Source organism: Saccostrea cucullata, unplaced genomic scaffold (genome assembly GCF_032062105.1).
Source record: "Saccostrea cucullata isolate Sc308-1 unplaced genomic scaffold, CSIRO_AGI_Scuc_v1 ctg235, whole genome shotgun sequence".
In the NCBI taxonomy this organism is placed as follows: Eukaryota; Metazoa; Mollusca; class Bivalvia; order Ostreida; family Ostreidae; genus Saccostrea; species Saccostrea cuccullata.
The window spans coordinates 400080-413255 of record NW_026933134.1 but is presented as its reverse complement, the minus strand read 5'-3'; the positions used below and the strand labels follow the sequence as shown (position 1 = coordinate 413255).

The window sequence follows — 13176 nt, the reverse complement described above, 5'->3', positions numbered from 1 at the left end:
GTGGTCTATATATATATTTAACAATTTTTTGGCAAGTCAAATGTAATATTTCAAAATTATTCAGGTTTGAATACGTGTTTCTGATTCATAAATTTTTCATGACAAAGTTTATGATTTATTGGAGAATAATGTTAATGGTTTTGATCTCGGAATAATCGTAATAAAATTTTTTTAAAGTTCCCCTTCTTTGCTTTTAATTTTTGTTACCTTGCATTGGTTAGGAGTAAAAGAAGAGATCAAATATCAAAGTTTTACTAATAAAAGTAAATCATTTTTTTCATGTTAAAATTACATACATGTACATTTCATGTCATTCTTTTCAGCAAAACTGGAGCATATATCATCATTCTGATAACATTTTTGTTTTATATTTCCAGTCCTCTTCATTTTCATGTAAATTTTTTTTGAACGATGCATCAAATTTAATTTGAATCTCCAGAATTTAATTTATTTTTAATGATTGTTTATCTTTTATATATGGTAAAATTTGATTTTTGTGTTCAATGAAAACATGTGACAAGGACACAATAAATAAAAATGAACGTATTATTTTCGCATCTCTCTTGAAACTTTTTCAGCTTGATTTAAATCCATCTGAATGCTTGCATGAAGCTTTGCAACTCGGTGACAAAAAATCAATTTGACAAGATAAGTTAGGATAACGAGATTCAATTTAATGCATAGAGATCTCTAAGACACAATTAAAATGCACAAACAAAAAATCATTCTAAAACGAATGTTAGTCAACATAGCTTTCTCAGCAATACGTTACAAATACATGACACATGAGGCCCTATATGATAATTACTGTAACAGTTCTGGATCACATTATGCTTGTATGATTTTCATTTATCAATAAAAATACACACATAAATAAAGTTTTAATGCTCAATTCATACAACTCTTCGTTTTCAACAACCACTGCATACTTTTACAACATCATGCTTGTACATTACACTGTTTACACATCAATTTTACCAAATAAATGTACATGTCAAGTAAAAAGTGCGATATCAATAGTTTTACAAAATAACCAACAAATAATAGCAATACTGAGGATCTATATAAGTACATTTGAATATGTACTAAGTCACATTGAGTCAATAGGAGCCACTTAGCTAGTCCTCCTTGTTACTAGTTCCCCCGGTGACAGTACCCGGATCAGTAAACACTGACTGGTCATATACGTCACGTCTCAGTGTTCCACAAGCCCAGTCCATCAACATGGTGCTCGCTCCAAAATTAACGTTTTTATGTCTACAAAGTATAAAAACCATTTTAATATGATAAAATGATATTATAGTTTGGAGCTCACTGTAAAGTTTCACGTTACGTCACGATCCTTTTCGTCAGATGCATCCTGCGTAAACAATTCACGTGATTGTACAACTCAAATTATCAACATTGACACGGAAATAGTCTGTTGTACGAGCAACCAATCAGGGATAAGAAGAAAGTTCCAGTCGTAAAGCTTACGGTTAGGAGGCGTGTACAATTTAACTTGAGCGCAGCTGTCAACTAGATCGTGACGTAACGTGAAACTTTACAGTTAGCTGCAAACTATAATAAATGCTTATGACATCCACTTTTTTAATATGGAAAGTTTGCAACAATGCATCTGGGATACCTGCTTTGTGAAAGGAGAGAAGGTAAAATTACTTACTTTCGATGAATCTGTTGAAAGACATTTTTGTTGGAGTGAAACATTAAATCCGTGTATATGGCATATGTTGTAACCAGTATATAAAGAGCTGGAAATATACAATGCAATTATGATATATAAATAATGATAATATATATGAACTTATACAAAATATAACTTAAACTCGTTAGATCCCAAACATCATGACGAAAATCCGAAGAATTGTCTTCAGTTGATACCAATTAAAAAACGATTTGTAATTTCATAACTAGAATGATGCATATCTGTTTAATCTTCTACAATTTAGACATTTGGAGATATTTGCGCGTTAAAATATATCTAATTTGTTCCACTTTTCAATATTCCGAGTCTTCTAGCCAAACTGTTAGCTTACTTATTTATTTTTTAAAAACAGGCACCACTCTTTTGATGAGGCGCTGCAAATCAAGAAGTCTTTCAACTTCGTTAAAGAATGAATTTTATTGTTGTAGACCATGATATACCTGTACTTACCAATATGAACAGGGAACAGGTAAATGGGTAGAATGATTTGCATCACCAAAATAATTAATTCCACAGGATGGATTACACAGAAGCTCCATGTCGTCTGCTTAGGCCAGTGGCGCCAATAATGAATAGTTTTATACATTACAGAAGAATGGAAAGTCCTATGTCGATAGTAAGTCATAATTTCATGGTAAAGAAATAGCGCAGGAACTGACACAGAAAAGTATAACCAGCCTCGGTTTGAAATATCATAATACAAGAAGGCATACGCTGTAAAAAAAAAAATAGTTAAAAAGTCTATAGTTGACCCTATCAATGTGAAAGAAATTAAGATTTAAAATGCGTCAAGATTCAAATATGGGGCATAACTCAAGCACAACTCGTATTGATTTAAAGAGAAGGAGTTTCATCAAACTAGAAATGACTGCTTTAATTTAAAAGATTGAAGAACGATACAATATTGTATTATACTAGCTTCATTGTACATACTTTTAATCGGAATGTACCACGATATTAGAGCACAAACTACAGATCCCAGTGAAATATTGAAGGAACTGAGAATAACGTCATTAAATATTGTAGAATCTTCTTCAATGTCCGCAAAACCCTGTGAAAAGATAAAAAAATTAAAATCTCTCGTAGAAAAAAAATCTTAATAATAAATAAGAATCCATTCCTTTTATATGACCGAACCAGTTTTTCTCAAATAAGTTCTCAAAAAATAGATGACACTTATTACTAGTTGAAGTTTTAATAATGGGTTCTATACATCTGTACATGTAAAGGACTGCAAATATTTTTATGAGCGACATAGTTATGAAAAAAAAATTGGCCATGGACTTAGATTTTCCTTTGGCATAAAGTTACCTTTTGTTGTTTACCACTATAGAAAAGCCAATACCATAGACCAGTCAACACATTGTACACGACAACTGAGAGAAACGCCGAGTAGAGGAGAAACTTAGGTAAACTCTGACTTGGTTTGAGCTCGGACCACTGGATGTTAGGAATATACACGTATTCGTCGATAGAAAACGTTGTGTTATCTTTGCTTTGGAAATATTGAATAACGTCTAAGATCCATTCTCCTGTTGAAAAAAAAGAAAACGACAACTGATCGATCACAAAAAAATCTACCAAAAAATACAAATCTGTGAACAGATCATAGAACACAGAGCCCCTGAAATTCCAGAGGTTAGACTATGTGCCTTACTGTGCCTATAGGACACCTTTTGACTGGTCACAACAGTCGTAAGGCCTATGTGTATTGAACGGGCATACGGAACATTACGTATAGTCAAAGGACAAGCTATGGTTAGGGCCAAATTTGGTCCCTTATTTGATATGAAATTGTGATAGTTTGTAATGCTCGTTTTCAAGCCAGTACTAATTTTGATTGAAAGCTTTCACGGAGGTCATATAAGGATGCAGAAATAGATTTTTCCGAATTTCCTCATATCTGGTGGGCTTTCGTCATATTCGAGAAACTTTTCACTTCGGAAAGGATAGAGCACAGACTTGCCTATCTGATTTTTTTTTTAAACAAGCCACATCTCATACTAGTACAGTGTATATGGAATATATAAATATGGTTGATAGGCAAGTTTGTGCTCCATGTTTTCTAAAACAAATTGTGCCTTAAAAGCGATGAAAATTGTATAAAATTGTGAAAATTTGGAAATTCACATATTTTTTGACTTTCCTGTGATCTTTGTATATCCCATACAGTAGAACCAATACTCATTCTGTGCAGAGGTAACAAGAGGATTTTATTGATAAAATGTTGGATCATTCTATAAAACACCCCAAATCAGGAACCAAAATGGGGTCTTAGCTTAAATATTTTTGTTCTTTATCTGAAAATACAAAGGTTTAACATCAACTGATAGGCGACAAGAAATAATCCAAAATATGTGATAGGATAAATATTACATGTATTCTGTATACAGGGTCATTTATCAACCAAAAAAACCTACGAAATGATTGCTTTAAACAAGGTTGTTGAAATCCTGAAAGATCAACTTATTTGTCAGAAACCTGTCCCAGTCTAAAAATTGTTCGTACTTAAAGCGTGCTCTTGAGTAATGTTGAATAAGTTGGGAGGTGCTAACATATTAAGCATGTGTTAGCATCTTACTACATAAATCAGGAAAGTTAACAATGAAAAAGCTGTCAGCTCGTTTGTGATAAAATTTAGTTGTTATTTGGTCCTTATTGTCTACAGATCTAGTAGTCATTAAAACATCCAAATGTGACAGATGATCCTGTGGGTTCTTTTCTTTCAAGGAAAATGGATATAAAAGGAATTGTGACCAAATATCTTATTTAATTTGGTATTTTGAATCTGATTGGATGAATTTTGATAGTAATGGTTTTAGGAAATGATTACCACAAAAACCTTCTATTGCAGCATACATGTATACATTGTATCTAATATTCTTTGTGTTATTGAATTGTAACGAATAATAAAAATCAAACTACACTTGTTACATGAATAAAGTTTTAAAAGATTATTAATGATGTTGACGAGTTTTTAAAACGTACATGTATGCTTATTTTATTATTGTCCTACACCGAAGTTTGGACCAAGGAGGACCTAAATATGTATACAGTTACTGCATGGACAAGTTCCTTGGAAATAAATGAAAGACAGATACTTTACCCAAGTTAGTAGTTCTTTTCTGTAGTCTTATATGTATGAAAGCTACCGAGTTATATTTGTTTTGAGTACAACACTACTCAGAAGCATTTGATGTATTCAGCTTACATGGAAAACTTCAGACTGACTGTTGCGATTCAGCTGTTCCTCTCCCAACTTTTTTTTAAAAACAGCATTGCATGTGCCATACATCGATTTCCTTGTAAAGGGTAAAAATTAACTAGCTTCTGTACGTCCCATTAATAATTCAAGGAAAGCGCCGTGGCCAATAAAATACATGTACGTACATTCAGCTGGTATGGATAATAAATATGATCCTACCTCTTGAGGATGCAATGGTGAAAACAAGGATGATAAATCCCAGATTAAGCAGTGTTTGTAAGAAGCCCATGAAGAGTCCTTCGTCATTTTCCGACGGCGGTTTCTTTCTTTTCCGTCGAACTTTAGTAGCTTTTCTTTCTGGTGGACGCAGAAAAATCATGTCGGCTACTGTGCTGCTAATGTAAACAACTGCAAAGGGAGGTCACTCTAATTGATATTGAATGGATGAGTGCGTTCGATATCCAAACAGCGAACAAAAGATTTATTGACATATTTTTAACGAGTCATTGAAAGCAACCATTCAAATCTTTTAAGACTTCTGTCCTTTAAAAATGTCTGCTTGACTTCAGCAGTCTGTAGTAAATAAAGTGTCACGGCCTTGAATACATTTTTAATTAAATAATTTTCTTTTGAACTTAGGGACTAGTTTATTAGGTTAAGAGGAAAGGTTAATTTGGGAAGGGAGGGGGGGGGTTAAAGAAGTTTTTTGTAAATGAAATGACTTGCATGCTAGATACTATGTATTAATAAAAAATGAAGAAAGTATAACAAAGCACTAAGATTAAAGGCTATGAAGGTAAAACTGCATTTTGAGGTGGAAAATATTTTATTTTTAATTGTCAGAGTCTATTGTGACCTAATCCAAAGTTAATTAACCTTAATATTCATTGGTGTTAAATAATTAAGCCCGCTGAGCCAATGTCATAACTTCTCCAAATAAAATTTTAAAATACAACACTTTAACTAAAAAGCCACATTTTTTTAATTTCAATAACTTTTTTCTTGTTGACAAAAGAACAACATACAACAAAAAGACATAAAATGATAGTAATATGACTAGGTCGTGTCATTTATAAACATAATAATTTCTGTATAATTGTAAAACATATAAATAATTCAGTCCTCAACAAAAAATTGAACATTTGCATTCACACCAAATCGAGTACAATAACTAAACATTTTGTTAGTTTATATACCGTCATGTCGGTAAAGATGCTGATGTTATCAAATAAGTATTTCTTGACTTTCACATCAAGTATTGGGTTGGGATACCCAAGACTGTCATTTGTGTAAAGTAAGTTTCATACATTAATTAATTCAAGTATGTACTTTATTCTCACATCAAGTACTAGAATGGGATTTCTAAGACCGTCATTTGTGAACAAAAAAAGTACCATACATCAGGGACCTAATAATACTAACAGTAAGTATATAAGTCTCTGCATACATGAAAATATGCAATAAAAACAAATTATTTAAAAATTAAGTAAAGATCATGTAAACAATAATAACAACATTAAATGATTTTGTAATTACAAACAACAACAAAAAAAATTCACATAATATCAACCTCGCTGTTGTAAATAAACCGTTTTAAGATGACAACAGTATTAAACAATATACATGTATTTCTTCTTATATCGGGTGCTGGGAACGAGAATTCCAACACCGTCATACATTTTTTATTTAGAAGAAACACAATTGCTTATACAGTGAAAAACAAAATGTAAATAAATGTATAAATTGAACATGATCTCAAAATGCCACCTACATCAAGCAAAACAATTCAGATATTGTTGTAGCTGTCATTTATACGTAGACAATTCATAGATCTTTGGGACAACAGTAAAATACAACATTACATGTAAAAAAAAAAAAATGAATTAAGTGTATAAATTGAACAAGATCTCAACTGCCACTGACATCAAGCAAAACAATTAGGACATTGTTACAGCTGTCATTCATAAGTGGACAGTTCATAGATTTTTGGAACAACAGTAAAATACAAAATGTAAATGAATTTAATGTATAACTTAAACAAGATCTCAAAATGTCACTCATATCAAGCAAAACAATTCTGACATTGATTTAGCTGTCATTTATACGTGGACAATTTATAGATCTTCGAAGACAACAATTAAAACAATAAACATAGATTTCTGAACAAAGTTTGGCAACTTTTTTCATGTACAGAAATATTCAAGTAAATTTTAAAACAATGAAATTATGAATCATGTAATGTCACCAATTTACTTTTAACTATAAATATTAGGACAAATAGCAAAGCCCATTTAAATCTGATTTTTATATAAGCTACCCCCCTTCCCAATGAAGTTTCCGGTTCCGTCTCTGACAGCATGATTAAAATTTTATCATCGGATGATCGGTTAGTGTCCTTTGATGACATGAATTTCTGATACCCAATGTTTGTTTAGCCTAGATTTCTTATCAGGATAAGTTCGTACGGCATACTTTGTAATAAACAATCTTCTCAGTAATCAATATTGATGAAATGAATGAAGGTAAATACAATTGCACTCTCTTTGATATGAATGAGATAAAGAGTTTGTTTTGGCCTATCTTTTGACTATAGTCTGTTTTTCATTCATGCAATCTTGCCATTTTTTTTTAAGTGGGGGGGGGGGGGTATGATGACCAGAGAAGAGAGCCTCCCTAGGAATAGAAATCTATTCAGACTTTAGGGACTGTCTTCCATGTCCTCCAAAATTATCCTCCCCGTACACACGATCCTCTTTTCTCAGAGTGTCATGGAACCAGTCAAAAAAGTACGTGTTGAAGCCGAAGTTGACGTGAAAATGCCTGGAAAATATAGGAATGCATAAAAATAGGCCTACTCTAATTGTGATGTATGCAACTGTAGACCACTGTATGCCAGAAGACATCTGACACTGTTTGAGAGTTTGATGTAAAGTAAGGATGTCAGGATGAACATGTAAACATCCACTATCAAGTCAAAACTAGCGATGGAATTGTAATCTTACTTGTGGTGGTTGTCGTGAAAATATGAGTGTGGCTGCCACGGCCAAATGGCTCCCATCTTAATTCCGGAATGGTCGCAGAGTCCGTAATAGTAGGAATATAGCAACACAAACAAGAATGGAACTGTAAAAGAATGATAGGGATAGAGCAACCAAAAACATGAACGGAACTGTAAAAGAACAATAGGGATAGAGCAACAAAAAACAAGAACGGAACTGTAAAAGAACAATAGGGATAGAGCAACACAAACAAGAACGGAACTGTAAAAGAATAATAGGGATAGAGCAACACAAACAAGAACGGAACTGTAAAAGAATAATAGGGATAGAGCAACAAAAACATGAACGGAACTGTAAAAGAACAATAGGGATAGAGCAACACAAACATGAAAGAATAACAGGGGTACATCAACAAGAACGGAACTGTAAAGTAATAGTAGCAGTACAATAACACAAACATGAATGAAACTGTACAGTAATATCAGGTATACATACATCAACATAAACATGAACGAATCTGTTAAAGAATAATGGGGGTACAGCAACAAAAACAAGAACGGCACTGTAAAAGAATAATAAGGGTACATCAGAACTGTACAGCATGCAGGGGTACAGCAACAAGAACGGAACAGTAAAGAAGCAACACAGACAAGAACGGAACTGAAAACTACACAAATGAAATGATTCGACAAGTGGCCTTGTTACCAACTTTTTTATTCTTGTGATTCCATTAGACGCTTAATGGATTTATTAGCATGGAGTTAATTTAATCCTTGTAGAATTCTGCTTAAAATTCATTTTACGCTTGCTTTTAAAAAGTTCTAGTCATGAGGGTCAAGTTATAGATGTCTCTGAATTTCAGAGACTTCTTTAACAGTTTAATTTTCCAAAATATGCACAATGTGTGTTGGTGATCGTAGATTCTAAAATTTAGAATAACTGAAGTGTCAACAACGTAGGTACTCACAGACATGGATGGGAATTAAAAATGGGGTTGCAGCCAGGTAGCCCTGATACATTAGGAACTCGGCGGGGTGCATGGCGACCGCACTCCACGCAGTGGGCTGGTGGTACCGGTGGTGCATCTTGTGGATCTTTTTATAGAGCCAGGGTCTGTGAAAGAGACGGTGGAGGTAGTACGCCATTGTTTCGTTGTACATAAAGAATCCCACCAGTGAGGAAATGAAGTACGCCCAGCCTCGTTCTGATATATCGTAGTACATCTTACAGTATCCTGTAAATTGAAAGAAAATGTGAATTTAATTGTTTGGGATAAAAACATTTTTATGGACGTCTGAGTCAGACTTAGTAAATGCTAAACTGCAGTTTTCAACATTCAAGGAAGACCACAAATATTTGAATAAAATGTCTCTCAGAGACCCTTGAAAAATTATGCATAGGACAAGAGCTTCTTAGTCGCCCGCGTTGCGCAGTTTTTAGAGCGTCTGCTCTCGAGTCGCTAATTATAAGGAGTCGATCCTTACATCGCGGGTTCGAATCCAACTGTGGGACGTGGAGACCGGTTCTTCGGATGAGACCGTGTAAACCGAGGTCCCGTGTCGCAGTAGGTGCTGGCACGAAAAAGATCCCTCGCTGCTCAATGGCCCTAAGTGCCGAGAATAGGACAAAATTTGTAGCTCTCCACCGGCAAGTGGTGGCGTCTCCATGGATATGAAAAATCTGAAGAGAGGGACGTTAAACAACATGCAATCAAACAATCAATCTTATCATACCTCCATTGATTATGAAACAGGCGATGATTCCTGAGCACACGGAACCTATCAACATGTTCATGGATCCCAGCAGAATCTCGTGTCTCTCGTTCTCCGGCGTCAGAAATTTGTCTGGCTGGCACTTCCACTCCTTGGCCTTAAAAACAAATCATCAACTTTCTTAACATGGGGAATAAGTCTGTTTGTACTCTCATGCTCATTTTGAGAAAGTTTTCCTCGGTAAGTTTTGAGGGATGGGGGGGGTTATTTCACAAGTTCAGTCATCTTCGCTAACCAAGGGTTTCCGATTCAAAATCTACTCAACACAATCACAACTTCTCGGCCTTTCCGACAAGCGGAAAAACAACTTTTTGGGACTTTCCGACAAGCGGAATTCCGACGTCTGAAGGAAAGGGTCGAGATGATGCGAATTGATAAATTAAAAACTTAGAACTTTTTATAAACTTATTTATCAACTTGTTTGCATTTTCTTGAATATTTTATACGCCTTGTATGTTAAAAACTACACAAGGAAAAATTGAAATAGATCCTTATATAGCAAATTGTTTGTTTGTTTCTTTGTTTTCTATCAAGTTCAAATATTTTTGTATTCTATCATACAAAATGTTTTTTTTTTAAATCGTTGACTCGTACCAAATGTCTTCGATTGACGTAATAGTAATAGTGCCATCCATATGCCAATCCGTAGTACATAACAAAAGACGTGGATATTGCCATCAACACGAACCAGTGGACATTCTGAAGCTTCAGGGTCTCCAGCAGAGGTCCCGGGGGATCTGTGATATTGTAGTCACCGCTGGGGGGCATCTGAACACCTTGCCTTCCCATCATGCCTTGCAGCTGGTCCCTGAACATGTACACGATAACTAACAGCCATTCTCCTAAAAATAAAAACCGGCCTTGTTTTAGAGATATTAATATCTTCCAGTTCATTTGTGTGCATACATAACTATGTAATATGCAGCAAAGTTCACTTCTACTTTTTTTTTAATATCAAATTTTTTTATCATCAATATTTGGAAATAAAAGAATATATGTTTTGAAAATTTATTTTCAGATTCTAAGTTTTAGAAGTTTTATTCATAAAAGTGCGCATATTTCGTCATTTGTAATTAGTTTTTTATTTACTTGTGTATATCTATGCTTTATTGTAGCAAAGGACATGTATTGGAGTGAATGTCTTCGGGATTTTCCAATCTCGGCAGAAAATATGCTTTGAAATACTTTAAATACTGATATGTTTTGGGATTAAAATGTTTGTGTTTCGAATTGGTTGTCTAAAGAAAAAAATAAATACCAGACTCAATTTAAATATCTCTATGTATACACTCGTCTGTTGTGTCTATATTAAAAGAAATTTTGATTCTATAAATATCGTTATTGAAATGAGTGTTGTATACTTTGGATATTGTACTTCAATTTCCCGTGCCTAAGGTAGCATTGTGTTAAAACTTGTTTAAAATATTATAAGGAATAGAATTTCGCTTTCAGTTTAAAAAAAAAAGAATTTTCAATTTTTAAAAAAAGAAATCAATGCACATAGAGATTTCTCATTCACTGCTGGTAATACTGATAAATAAAGACTTGCTGTTCAAAAAGTTGCTTACTTTTTCTTTCTTTCCTTTTTTAATTATTTTATTTTATATTTATTTATTTATTTTTACTCTTCTTTTATCTGTTTCTGACTTTGATAAAGGAAAACAAATTTGAAACACCCTGCAAAAAATTATGAAACAAATTAATACTCTTAAACTTTATCTTAAGTAAGCAGAAGTATCGAAGAAAACTCAATAGTTTTTTTCTTTATCAAGAATTGCCTCGTGTGAAATCAATATTAAATAAATTGTCCAAAGCTCTTTCGATCGGCATATTCTCGTTGTCTGCCTTTTTTACAACATAAATATTTTCCAACGTATTTTTACTAAATTTGTATAATGCCTGAATACTAAAAACTTAGGTATTTACACTTTATACATACATGTGTAAATTATGAGGCATTTATATTCAATATTCAAAAACATGTACGTGCATTATGTATGAAGACCTCATTAAAGAAAATAGCACATAAGTTGTAGATATTAATAATCAAAACTTTCATAATACTACAAAAATGTATTGTTTATACACACCTCTGGTAGCTGTTGCCAAAAAGAAAACAATGAGCATAAATGCAAACTTAGAGAGCGAATCCTGGTACTTTTCTCTGATTAGCCCCATCTTTAAAATTCTTCACCAGCCGGCGACCCAGCGTGTATATTGCGTTTTCTCTAATCCAACTTCCCAAAAATCCCTCTCCTCTCAAATTGTGAAACAAAACATTCCTATGAGTGATATCACGTAGCCTTCATTCATTCTACCCTTTCTAGAACCCAGTGGGTCGAAAAGTGGACCTCGCTGACTGATAGGTTTGTAACATATAGTTACTGAAGAGGTATTAACTAATGGGGCGAAACAAGGGGAAAATGCAGCGCGTGCGATAATATTGAATTTTTTTCCTCTACCGTTTCGCATGCATTAACATATTTTCTTTGATGAAAGCCTTCGTAACTCTTCACAGTACCAATAAAAAAAAGAATCATATAAATATATGATGCATATTACATCTTTTGCCGAAGGGGGAGGGCTCTCTTTTGAAATGAGCCTTTTCAAGTAAAGTTTATATATTTTAATTAATTACATCAAATTGCTTTCGTTAAGGCGTTATACACGATGAGTATGTCGATTTGATTTTTGATATTACATGTATAAATTGAAAATCCGACGCTGATACAACCCATTGTCGGAAGAATTTGGAACAGTGCATACACAATCTGTCCGAATTGGTCGGATTAAATTATACATGTATTTATGTCGTTGAAGTTTAAAGGCCAGATTGAGACCTATTTTCGGTTAAAATGAACAGAGTGGTTTGTAAGATTATTATCATTTTCTTTATAAGTTTTCTAAACTACTCTACTTCTAATTATCTGCCATGGCACACTGCAGTGGTTCTAATTTCAAACTTGGAACTTTAAAGAACAATATTTATAGACTTTTAAAGTTTAAATGACACACATCATGTATTCATATGGCACACAAAATGTACATATCTTCTTGTTTAAATGACACACATCAAAACGCAGACCCCCCTGGTGTATGTCATATGGCACACAAAATGTTTTTGACATATTTAGTTTAGTTTTTTTTTTTTTTTTTTTTTTGCTTGTCAAGAAATTTCTGGGATTGGATTTTTTTTGACTGAGGTGGACCCCCCTGGAAAAAATTTCTGGATCCGCGCCTGTACTTGTACATATTTACATGTACATCTTTATATCCCTTGACAATATAATGATATTTAATAATCGACGGACAAAAAAGGTGCAATAAATAATCAAAGTAACAATGACCTTTTTTCAAATATTTTTTTTTTAATTCTTCTTTTTTTTCCTATTTGAAAAGACAAACAACATATATTTCGCTGGCTTAATGCAGATAAAGCAGTTACCTAGGTCGTATTGACATCTTGCTATGGGGTCATTGTAATTTTCACCCCCA

At 33.4% G+C, this 13176-nt stretch overlaps 2 protein-coding genes across 2 annotated transcripts; both read right to left on the bottom strand.

Moving 5' to 3' along the window:
• Window positions 1-689: 689 nt before the first annotated feature.
• On the bottom strand, window positions 690-5324 carry LOC134237358 (uncharacterized). The gene is made up of 6 exons (XM_062719467.1): window positions 5130-5324; window positions 3017-3237; window positions 2639-2756; window positions 2156-2419; window positions 1664-1751; window positions 690-1257 (listed from the first exon to the last, which is right to left on the bottom strand). The coding sequence occupies exons 1-6, from the start codon at window positions 5287-5289 to the stop codon at window positions 1119-1121; spliced, it is 990 nt and encodes a 329-aa protein (XP_062575451.1). The 5' UTR covers window positions 5290-5324; the 3' UTR covers window positions 690-1118.
• A 2016-nt stretch (window positions 5325-7340) lies between these two features.
• LOC134237370 (uncharacterized) lies at window positions 7341-12053 on the bottom strand. The gene is made up of 6 exons (XM_062719481.1): window positions 11772-12053; window positions 10276-10523; window positions 9643-9778; window positions 8877-9143; window positions 7913-8033; window positions 7341-7730 (listed from the first exon to the last, which is right to left on the bottom strand). Exons 1-6 carry the CDS (start codon window positions 11857-11859, stop codon window positions 7598-7600), a joined length of 993 nt encoding a protein of 330 aa, XP_062575465.1. The 5' UTR covers window positions 11860-12053; the 3' UTR covers window positions 7341-7597.
• Window positions 12054-13176: the final 1123 nt, after the last annotated feature.

Excerpts from the sequence above, each read along its gene's own strand:
- LOC134237358 (XM_062719467.1), bottom strand. The coding sequence starts at position 5,289 with ATGATTTTTCTGCGTCCACCAGAAAGAAAAGCTACTAAAGTTCGACGG. Across the intron at positions 3,238-5,129 it reads CACCATTGCATCCTCAAGAG|GAGAATGGATCTTAGACGTT; the intron begins GTAGGATCATAT and ends TTTTTTCAACAG. Across the intron at positions 2,420-2,638 it reads GTGGTACATTCCGATTAAAA|CGTATGCCTTCTTGTATTAT; the intron begins GTATGTACAATG and ends TTTTTTTTACAG.
- LOC134237370 (XM_062719481.1), bottom strand. The coding sequence starts at position 11,859 with ATGGGGCTAATCAGAGAAAAGTACCAGGATTCGCTCTCTAAGTTTGCA. Across the intron at positions 8,034-8,876 it reads TTTAATTCCCATCCATGTCT|TTCCATTCTTGTTTGTGTTG; the intron begins GTGAGTACCTAC and ends ATTCTTTTACAG. Across the intron at positions 7,731-7,912 it reads TTTCACGACAACCACCACAA|GCATTTTCACGTCAACTTCG; the intron begins GTAAGATTACAA and ends TATATTTTCCAG.